At 30.3% G+C, this 11,756-nt stretch overlaps 2 protein-coding genes across 7 annotated transcripts in view; both read right to left on the bottom strand.

Annotated features, from left to right (window-relative positions):
- Window positions 1–1,136, bottom strand: part of LOC124949182 (rho-related BTB domain-containing protein 1) — an 18,707-nt gene extending 17,571 nt beyond the window's left edge. For 4 of the 6 annotated variants that reach the window (XM_047493860.1, XM_047493855.1, XM_047493859.1 and 1 more), the window contains exon 1: window positions 181–264. The gene's annotated coding sequence lies outside the window, so the exon portion shown is untranslated. Of the gene's footprint in view, window positions 1–180; window positions 265–662 lie in introns of those variants that run through there. The other 2 variants (XM_047493858.1, XM_047493857.1) reach the window with 2 other exon arrangements.
- Window positions 1,137–5,637: 4,501 nt separating this feature from the next.
- LOC124949074 (alpha-tocopherol transfer protein-like) lies at window positions 5,638–10,836 on the bottom strand. Its single transcript, XM_047493615.1, has 7 exons — window positions 10,535–10,836; window positions 8,582–8,723; window positions 8,113–8,272; window positions 7,521–7,701; window positions 6,771–6,956; window positions 6,191–6,296; window positions 5,638–5,929 (listed from the first exon to the last, which is right to left on the bottom strand). Exons 2-7 carry the CDS (start codon window positions 8,718–8,720, stop codon window positions 5,766–5,768), a joined length of 936 nt encoding a protein of 311 aa, XP_047349571.1. The 5' UTR covers window positions 8,721–8,723; window positions 10,535–10,836; the 3' UTR covers window positions 5,638–5,765.
- Between the last annotated feature and the right edge of the window lie 920 nt (window positions 10,837–11,756).

Raw genomic sequence — 11,756 nt, 5'->3', positions numbered from 1 at the left:
TGCGAGCTTTTGCGAAATATAAAATTAATATAATAAAAACGATGATGTATGTACGTACGTACGTACGTACGTACGTATGTATGCATGGATGTATGTATGTATGTATGGGTACGTATATGTATATGTTTCGTTAAATTTCAAACGATCATGCTTGGTAAAAGTTTATTCGCTAAGGCTTACCCGTTCTCGAAGAAAGATCTCCTCGGTTAATAAATATAAACTTCCAACTTAGTTTCTCCAATATTCTTCTTCCTTCTTCTTATCTCACAGAGAGTTAAAGAGAAAGAGAGAGAGAGAGAGAGAGAGAGAGAGAGAGAGAAAAAGAGAAAGAGAGAGGCTCCAACGTGTTTCCTTTTTTTCTTTTGGCGAATATAATAATAGTAATAATAATAATAATAATAATAATAATAATAATAATAATAATAATAATAATAATAATAAAAATAAAACGTCGAATGGATATATACCGAACAGCTCGATTGCAAACACACAAGAGTAGAAAGAATTGTTTTATCGGTCTATTCGTCTAAACCGTTTGTCTCTCCTATTGTCTCTCTCTCTCTCTCTCTCTCTGTCTCTCTCTATCCGTCTGTTCGTCTCTCGTGTCAAGGACACGATAAAAGCCACGGTTCTCGTTAAAAAGGCAAGTTACGTTCAGCCACCTTATCAGCAGGCCACCTTCCTTTTTTCCTTGCTTCTTTCTTTCGTCTTTAGTACCAATAGCCAATCGAAGTCTTGCACTGTGATCGTTGCGAGTAGCTGTAATGGTAGTGATAGCAAAGATGATATTGCTGGTGCTGCTGTTGCTGGTGCTCCTTGTCGATGAAGAAAAAGATGAAGGAGAGTCCCGACGGCGTCATATCGACGCACGTGTGCGTCGTCGTTCGGAGAATGCACTGTCGCACTCTGGGAGAGAGAACGAAACGACGACGTTCGCGTTGTGTTGTCGGTGTAGACTCGACGAATAGAAAGAGATAGAGAGAGAGAGAGAGAGACGTACGCACGCGCGCGCGCGCTTCTGCCTACGTGCACGTATGTACTGATAAGATTAGGGTAGGGGTGAGAGAGGTTAGAAAAAGAATTTTTACTCGGTGAAGCTAATTCATTCTTTCGTTTTATATCGTCCAAATTTTGTGAAAAATGAAAAAAATGACAGAGAGAGAGAGAGAGAGAGAGAGAGAGGGAGAGAAAGAGAGACAGAAAGACAAATCGAGAAGAATAAAATGACGAAGCAAAAAGAAGAGAGAAGGATAGACAAATCGACGTTACTTGTGTACGTGTCTCCGTTTTCTGTACCTCTCACCCCGCCCCATCCCCTCCCAGCAAGTGCAAAGTGAGAAGAGAGTGAGAGTGAGAGAATGACTTTAAGTGAGAAAAAGAGAGGGAAGAAGAGAGAGAGAGAGAGAGACAGAGAGAGAGAGAGAAAGAGAGAGAGAGAAGCCTATTGGCTCTCTCTCTCTCTATCTTTCTCTCCGCGAGTACCCGGCTAACTGAACTGCCACTGAATGAACTCGATCTGACCCCTACACTCTCCTCTCTACTACCACGAACCGCAACGAAACTGTCTTCTCTCTAAACGCCCCTCCTCTTCTATCTCTCCTCCTTCTCTCCTCTCCTCTCTTCTTTCTTCTTCCCTTCTTTTTTCTTCTCCTTTCTTGCCTTTTCTCCTCCTTTCTTCTCCCCTTTTTACCCTCGATCTGCTGACGACGATCTCTCGAAGCCGACGCACCGTATATATCCCTCTCTCTCTCTCTCTCTCTTTCTCTCTCTCTCTTTTTCTCTCTCTCTCTCTTTGTCTATTTCTCTCGTATGGATAATGAAAATTGGCTGATAGCCAGATATCAAAGTACACATTTTATATTAAGATTTTGTTTAACAGAAGTAAATTTTTTTTCGTACAATCGAACGAATATATCTCGTTGATTTGTTCCAAATGTCGCTTCGATTATTTTTAATTCTTTTCCTCTTTTCCTTTTTCTTTTTCTTTTTCTTTTTTCATTGATCGCGATTCGAAAGTTATATCGAAATAATCAAATATTTTATTCGACTTAGAATATAGACATATGATGAAAAGCTCTCTCTCCCTCTCTCTCTCTCTCTCTCTCTCTCTCTATCCTTATCTTTCCCTATCTATCTATCTATCTATCTATCTATCTATCTATCTATCTATCTCTTTCTCTCACGTCGAATAACTTGAACCTTTTCGTCGTCGTCGTTGTCGCCGTTGTCGCCGTTGTCGTCGACGTCGTTCGACGTCGACGTCGACGACGAACATCCCTCCGTCTTCTAGCATGGCGCGCATGCTGAATTCGCTGTGACGTCAGGCGGCGAAAAATCAATCCACCCTGTGCCGCCACCACCGCTACACGGTGCACCAGACTCTCTCTCTCTCTCTCTCTCTCTCTCTCTCTCTTTCTCTCTCTTTCTCTCTCTATCGCTCGGTCGCTTTCTCTCTATTTGCACCCTACCAATACTAAGAACTTTCAACGAGATGCGGACTCGTTCTTCACCATTATAAACTTGACACACGGATGAGAGCTATAACCAATCGGGACACGAATACCGTTGCCGTCCGAGTTCCATCTTTTTTCTCTCTTCTATACCTATGTACGTGTATACGTGTATTTTTACAGTCAATATATGTGCAGGTAGGTAGATAGATTGGTAGGTTGGTAGGTTGGTAGGTAGAGTTGGTAGGATAGAACGTGTATTTACTTTTATTGGGTACAACGTTTTAACTTGATTTTCTTCGAATATTTGCAAACTTCATTCTCTTTCTTTATCCTCTTTTTATTATTATTTTCATGTATATATATATATATATATATATATATATATATATATATATATATGTATGTATTTCTTTCTTTCTTTTTTTTTTTTTTTTTTTTTTTTTAATAAATATCACAAAGTTTTAATATCAGTTACGCTATATTGTTCATCATTGAATCATTCAAGTCTAATCATTGAGTTAATATATTTAACTAGAATGATCGTGTCTTTTTATGCGAACAAACGATTGTTAAGATGTGGAACGTTCAGATGATACCTTTTCAATCGATTAATAGTTAACGCTCATTGACAAGTCATATATGCAATTGACATTTAATATTTAATATCACGAGAGAGAGAGAGAGAAAGAGAGAGAGAGAGAGAGACCTTCGGACTTTGTTGGTCAAATCGTTTTAAAAATTTCTGATAATTATGTTAGCGTGTTTTAGGCGAATATATATATATATGTGTGTGTGTGTGTGTGTGTGTATGTATGTATGTTTTACATGTATTAATTAAGTCCGATCGAGCTTAGTGAAATATTACTTGTATAAAAAGTTCCCATTATACCTGCTTCTCTCATTTTCAATAATCATTTAAATTGCTCGAAAGAGAATTATTTGTTCTTTTGTGTAATAAAAGTTTCGCTAACAAGATCATTTCGCTCTCTCTCTCTCTCCCTTTCTCTTTCTCTCTTTTTCTCCTTTTCTATATCTCTCTAAAAATGTTATATATATATATATATATATATATATATATATATATATATATGTATATACATATATTTATATGTATGTATGTATGCGTGTACATCTTTTACGTGTTTGAAAATTTATCATCAAATTAATGCCATGGAATAAAACATGACAACAATAACGCTTTGTTAGATAAAACCGAATCCTAGAGAAATGATTGTGCAAATATCGGTCTCTCGCGTGACTCCAACTATTAAAGATAAATGTGTACGATTGGATGGGTCGTCGGTGGTAGTTGTACGATTGTCGTAAATCGACTGCCGAGAAAAATAACTATGGGAATTTAAGTACTATTGTATTTTCAAATGAAACAGACAAATATCTAGATCATATAACGTACATATATAATTTATACATGCGTACATAACGAAATTTTGTATATATATATATATATATATATATATATATAAATAATAATATTTAAACGATTTTACCTGAAAGATATCAAGAATTTATCTAACTTTTCTTGACGTGCGTATTATCTCTCTTTTATAATAACATTGATCAATTACGTTAATGTCTATTGTACGTATTACATAGGACAAAAATATTCTAAAAACTTGTTTACGAGAATTTAGATAGTACGTAACAACGATTTCTTTTGATATTATATATGTATATATATATACATATATATACATGTGTGTATACAGTTACACGTATATCCATACAAGTTATTTACAAAATAAACGAATGTTGCGTAGATAAAATGAAGACGATGAGAAAGAACTAAAATACACATTGAGCTCTATCATCATTGTCAATCTTGATCGTGACACTCAACAGTAACCATCATCCTGTATAACCAGCTAACGTTGTTGTAAAACAATTATAAAATTGTAACGATACATACATACATACATATATGTATATATATATATATATATGTATGTATATATATATATATGAGTGGAGTATTCTTATACGGTACTATAGAACGAAGTCGGCCATCATTAGGTTATTAAGTTAGTTAAGCGGGGACAAAAGATGTTCACTGGACAGTCGTAAACGTCGTCACAAGTCATAACGCAAAGCTCAACAATTTGGTGTTATCGTTGTTTAACTGATCGTAAAAATAAATTAGTATGTACAAGTATATATATATATATATACATGTATGTATGTATGTATGTATGTATGTATGTATGTATGTATGTATGTACATATTTTTTCTTTTTTTTTCTTATCGTCTGCTAAGAAATTTTGTTTGAATGAATTAATTTACCTTCAAACATTTCGCAGATAATTTAATCTCCGTTTGTTAAAAAAAAAAAAAAAAAAAAAAAAAAAAAAAAAAAAAAAAAGAAAAGAAAGAAAAGGAAAAAAACACGATATCGTTCGGTACGATTCATTTCTCATTCTCAATTACTTATAGCTCGTTTTAAGGATAAAAATGAAAGAGAGAAAAATTTCGAAAAAAAAAAAGAAAAAAAAAAAATTTAGAAAATGAAAAGGAATTCTTTTATTACATAGATACGTATGTTATTTATATCTTTGTCTTCTGGAAATCGATAGAAATGAGATTTATATAAGACTTAAAATCAAGACAATCGATTATCGAAGTTTAAAATTTAATGAATGACAATGAATGAAATCCTTACAATTCCCTTCAATTGGTGTTAACTTGAATGAAGATGAAAACTGTGTGAATATGTAGCTTAGTGAGTTTTTAAACTTAGGAAATATGTATTGGTGGCGCTATCTTCGGGCAAATACGGTATAACATTAAGGTATAATAAAAAGTCGATAAAAGAATTAATAATAATTTGTTAAAAATTTTGTTGAACGATAAAAAGATTAGGTGATAAAACGAAAAAATTAATGAGGGAAAAAATTATGTAATAACGTTCGACGATCGCAAGAAATAATTTAAAAAAGAAAAAAGACAAATTTTTTTTTAGACATTTTATATAAGTACATAACGTTTATATAATATTTTTCTATATAAATACCGAGATCACGGTTGAAAATATTTACTCGTAATTTATAATAATATATATTATTATTGTTTTACACACGCGCATACATACAAGTACACATACCCACACATACACACACACACACACACATACATACATACATACATACATACATACATATCTACATATATATATATATATATATATATATATATATATATATATGCATATCTGTGTATATGTATATATGTATATATATATTATTATTATTATTATATTCTATTGTCATGAGTATCTTCTCGTCTCATCATTGAATATTTTAATCAATATTTAGTTTTCTAAAAGAACCTTGAACGCCATCGAGTTCCAAGAAAAGACCGGAAGGTTTCGTTCCTGGCAAACGAACGCTCTCGTTCGTACGACTGAGTTTCTCCTCTTTCAAGTACCAATCTCTGTTTCTCTCAATTTTCTTCCTCCACGCATCTGCAATCGAGCAAATCTCGTTTATACTACAAACACTAATTTACATTTCTCTACTCATCTCGTCACGTTTACATTAACGTTTAAGTTTATATTCTTTCTAATTAAAATTCGTTAATTACAAATTCACGTCAAGTAATATCATTATAAATATAGATAGGTATATACATATATATATATACGTATATTGTATCGCCGACATTGTAAGGATATATAAAAGGAAAAAAGATCCAAAAAAATAAAGATAAATAAAAAAGACAGAACCATTTAGTCCGGCGAAGGTACCAGCTTTGCCTCCCCATTCGTTCGGTAATATTTCTTTATCCATATATGAATATAATTCTTCTCCACCTCCCGTGTGTATGCGAAACTGTAATAAAAAATTATTGTATCACTTCATTTCTTAATTTAAATGATCGTCACAATTTTTGTAATTGCAATTACAATTTTTTTTTTTTTTTTTTTTTTTTTTTTTTTTGAAATTCAACTTCATTCTCAAAAAGTAACAATTTTGATATTACGATATAAATACCTTGGACGTCATCAAATTTAGTTTCGTTTTTAATAAATGCAACGATTTAAAGATTACGATATGAAATATTTAAGAAATTATTAAATTCAATTTCTTTTCTAGATATTTGACAATTTAATAATTACGATAGAAGTACTTAAAGATCATCGAATTTTATTTATTCTCAATAATCTTAACAATTAGAAAAAAAAATATATATATATATATATATAAAAGAAATATTTAAAAATAATAAAATTTAATCTGTAAGAAACAAAGAGAGAAAGAGAGAGAGAGAGAGAGAGAGAGAGAGAGAGAGAGAGAGAGTCATACCTTGTCCACTAATTTTTCTTTGAGAAGTGGATAAAACAAATTAAGTATATTGCTGATCAAATTTGGTGCGTGTAAAAAATGAACTCTGTAAAGTCGCATAGGCATACTATCTTGTATTGCCAACATTGCTCGTCTCACTATTGTTTGCGTTGGACTGCATTTAGCAAGGTGTGCTGCTGTAAATCCCTAAAAGGTATAATTATCTACGTTTTCATATTCGTTATCTCTTTTATTTTAACCAACATCATTATACGAAATTTAAGTCGAAAACATTTATTTACATATGAGAAAGATCTATTAGATATTCTCTTGCCATATTTGACCATCTTTTAAAATATTTAGTAATGATTAACTCATACATAAGTAGTTAAACATAATTTTCTTTTTTCTTCTTTTTAAATTATATATATATATATATATATATATATATATATATATATATATATATTTCTTAAAACAGTGGGCCAAAAGTAGTTCCTAAATGATATTTAAAATCAATCACTTTTTTCTCTTTTTTTTTTTCTTTTTTTTTTTTTTAGACTTGTTAAACTTTACGGAATTTTAGAAACTCGAAAAAAGAGAGATTAGTTTAAAGAGTCTTTAAAAACTGATAATTGTTTAATCAAATTATTTAGGAACTTTTGTTTCATATTTAATCGACAAAGATAAAATTTTATTCGTCGATGTAATTTTCTTCCTTTTTTTTCTTTTCTTTTTTTTCCTTTTTTTATTCAGCCTTGATATACATACCTCGAGATCTATGATCATGATATTAGATAAAGAAGGTTCTTCTATTAAACGAATATCTTGTACCATTAAAATTCTTCTTGATATCGCTTGAATTGAGAATTTGTCTATATCCGTATCGTTTAATCTTAAAATTGTAACTCTGTATCCTTCGCCAGTGAGAGATGGTAATACAAAATATTGTCTGTCGAAGGAATATAAAATGAAATAACATGATTAATATACTTCGAAAGAAAATTTACATCTAATATACATTTAAAATTAGTTAATACATTGGAACGAGTCATCCTGTAATTTGTCGTGAAAATAAAAATTACCTGACACAAGTAATCTTATCTATTGTTAAAATCATGACAGCTTGAATGATTATACATATATCTCGTAAGAATATTAATTTCTAAAGGTAATTAATAACAAATAATATCTAATTATACTTGAACGTATTTTGTATCATGATAATCATTATGGTCATTTATTATTATTATTATTATTATTATTATTATTATTATTATTATTATTATTATTATTATTATTATTATTATTTTTATTTATTTAAAAAAGAGAAAAATATTGTTTCGAAGTGAAGAATACTTACATGGCGTCGCAGCAATTTTGAATTTCCTGCGAAAATGGATCGCGAGTGGTAAATAATTCTGGCAGAGCTGTGCGAACGCTAAAATATCTTTCGAGAATGAGTTTGCAACGTTCGACGCTATTTTTACAACCAAAAAGAAAATTTTCTAGTCTGTTATCGTCTGGAATATGTAAAATTAAAATTAACCAAAGTAATATATTTTATTTGAAAATATTATGCCATTCGGTTTTGAATTGTTTATCAAAATTATTTCGTTATAACACACACACACACACACACACGCACAGAGAGAGATTATTTTCTTTTATGTAATTTTAAAATTGACAAACAATATCTCTTTTTTTTTCCTTTTTTTTTTTTAATATCTGAAACGTCTTGATAAACTTTCATCGAATTAATATACGATTTTTATTAAAAAAAAAAAAAAAAAAAAAGAAAAGCACATGTGATATTATTTTCAATTATTTACCCATATGATTTGGCAAATGCAATTGTTTCGAAAGCCATTCTCGAATCGCAATGATATCTCTCTTCCTCATTTCTGGATCCGGAGGAATTTCCTCATTAATTCGTCTTTGTTGTTCCACGGTTGGTGGTAATAATGTCATTTTCTAAAACAATGTAAAATTGCGATATCATCATCTCAAAAATTGAAAAGTCGGAAAAACGAAGAGGAAAACTATTAAATCTGAAAACTTACGATATCGTATGTTTCTTCATAATAATAATAATAATAATAATAATGTGCGCGCGTTCGTTGGCGTAAAAAAATAAAGAAATAAAAAAGAAAATCTCAAATCTCAAATATTTATCATTAATAGAGTCTTTACGTATTTACGTTTTATGAAAAGAATAAATATGGATAAACGTGTTGTTTAAGAATTTACATTGTTCGATCTTTGTACCTGTTTTCTTTTTTTTTTTTTTTTTTTTTACATTAAAAAAAGATCTTAATAAAGAATGTTGACAAAAATAAATCGACTTGGGCATGAAGAAGGAAAAGAAAGAGAGAGAAAGGGGAGGGGGAATGTTTTTCCCTTTTTCTCTTTTTTTTCTTTCTTTTTTTTTTTTTTTTTTTACTTTATGCAGAATGATTAGCGAGACTTGTACATGGTTTGCTTACCTCATCCGTTACGTTACAAAGTATATTTACATAAAAATATCGAACGGCAAAAGTGAAATTATTTATCGAATGATGAGCCTCGTGTTTGAAGAGAAGTGTCGCGAATACGAAAAAGTATCGAAGGCGTGTTCCGAATTCGATCAGTGTCATGATTTCATTCGTTCTTTCATGAATTTATTTCATGAACTTATTCCTTTCTTTTTCCTTTCTTTCTTTCTTCCTTTTCTTTTTTTTTATTTTTTTTTTTTTTTTTTTTTTTTAGGGCAACTACGAATTTAGAAGATTAAGATTTATCAAAAAAAAAAAGAAAGAGAAAAAGGAGAGAGAGAGAGAAAGAGAGAGAGAGAGAAAATCTGATCTACTTTGAACGTTATTTTATTTGTATCGTACGTATTAATTTTTTTCTTTTTTTTTTTTTTTTTTTTTTTTACATCAATACAATATTTACGCGCTTCTTTATCGTTTCCAATCAAATATGTTCCGATAAATGTTTCGTTTGTTTTTAATTGAAAATTAACGATTACTTTTATATTGCAAGATTCGTTATATAGAAACTATCAATTGTTTTTCCATGTGGCAAAGAAAGTACTTTTCACTTAAGAGAGAAAAAAAAAATAGTATTGGAATAAACGTGACCGTAATACAAATTAAATCAATACGAAAAAATTCGTCCAACATTTCAATAGTCGAACTTTCACGCGCGTGCCTGTTTAAATATTAATTTCGTTTGCGTTTTATCGAACTCGATATTATATAGCGAGTTTGTTAAAAAATTTCATTATCAAAAATTCATCGAAATTTTTTATTCTCCGATCTAACAATTCATAATAATTATATTTTCTTAACATTGTATAAAATTCATCGAAAAAGAAGAAAAAGAAGAAGAAGAAGTAGAAAAACACACAGACGCACATATAAAAGATAAGAACGAATAAAAAGGATCGAATAAAAGTATCATCGAATTTCCATTTCAAATCAATAAATATATATATAAAATAGATAAATGATAAAAAACGAGTGAGTTAATAATTTCCATATTTATTTTAATCGCATTTAAATGACATACAAAAAATTATTTATATCTATTGGAAAACTAAATTCTCGTTAAATTAAAAATAATATATATTATTTTCAAATTATGATATATTAATATATAAAATAGATATATAAATAAGATAATATAAAATATCGAAGAAATATTTTCAAACGTGCCATTATATAAAATATTCCCTTGTATAAAAAAAAAGAAAAAAAAAAAAAAAGAAAAAAAAAAAAAAGAAAAAAAAAACGATTACTCACTTGTTCTTGTTGTTGTTGTTGTTGGTTTCTCTTTCCTTTTTTTTCTTTTTTCTTTTTTTTTTCTTTTTTTTTCCTTTTTTTTTTCTTTTTTCTTTCCCAATATTATTAGAGGACAAAATCGTTATGTGGAACTAATTAAATCGATCTCCTTAATTCGAATTACTTGTGAAGATAACGAAACACATAGATAATAAGTCGGAGTAGAATGTCGCTGTAGTCTCGACCGTATGTTACTTGCTTACCACATCAAACTACCTACGAGTTATGTACGAGAGAAACATTTCTATATACTTCGAAGAGGACACGGTTCCTCTCATACAAACTTAAAGTCCCTCACCCACTCCTCCTCCTCCTCCTCCTTCTCCTCCTCCTCATCCTCCTTCTCCTCTTTTTTCTCCTCTCCACTATCCATGATAGGAGGTAAAAACGAGACTCACGTATTTACTAGTACGACATCAGCTGATACATGGGTGGTCTTTACTACATACATACATATATACGTATATATATACATACATACATATATACATACATACGTGCATTCGTGCATACATACTGATGTACGTACATATATAAATGTACAATGGAAACAGTATAACGTTGGAAAAAGTATGGCGCGGACTGTATTCGAACGTTTTCACAACGGCATCGTAACACCTTCGATTTCGTGACTGGATTTCCCCAAGTAGATATTTTTATTCTTAGCAATAAACTAATTCTTAACTTGTACTTGAAAAAGAGAGAGAGAGAGAGAGGGAGAGAGAGAGAGAGAGAGAGAGAGAGAGAGAGAGAGCACGTAAAAGGAAGAAAGTTAAGAAGACACACAATAGACATATTATTCTAGCAATAAACTAAATTTTTAACTTATTTTAGAGAGAGATAGAGAGAGATAAAAAGAACAAAGTAGATTGAAGAAATTGAAGAAAACGCACGTAGACATTGAAGTTATAGGGGGAAAGTGATCTAACAGTAACCTTCTCCTTTTTAAATGAGTATTACCTAAATCAATAAGTTATATACGTATCTTTCTATTGGCTTAGAATTTCAAATAGATTCCAATGGTAATTTTAATTCTTAGACAACGTGATTAATTAACTAATTTGCGTGGGTTATACTAGTTGGTGGTACCATACATGTATTATACCATACATTTGTACGATTATATTGTAATACGTAATTAATGTCTTAAATCGTTCGGTAAATTTTGATGTTGCGATCTATA

Source organism: Vespa velutina, chromosome 5, assembly GCF_912470025.1.
Source record: "Vespa velutina chromosome 5, iVesVel2.1, whole genome shotgun sequence".
Lineage (NCBI taxonomy): Eukaryota > Metazoa > Arthropoda > Insecta > Hymenoptera > Vespidae > Vespa > Vespa velutina.
The sequence above is the reverse complement of the archived record's forward strand: the minus strand, read 5'-3'. Positions and strand labels throughout refer to the sequence as shown.

Bases quoted from the DNA above. Each gene is read 5' to 3' on its own strand.
- LOC124949074 (XM_047493615.1), bottom strand. From the start codon at position 8,720: ATGACATTATTACCACCAACCGTGGAACAACAAAGACGAATTAATGAG. The intron at 8,273-8,581 runs GTAAATAATTGA...TACATATTCCAG, and splicing joins GCATTTGCCAAATCATATGG to ACGATAACAGACTAGAAAAT. The intron at 7,702-8,112 runs GTAAGTATTCTT...TTCCTTCGACAG, and splicing joins CAAAATTGCTGCGACGCCAT to ACAATATTTTGTATTACCAT.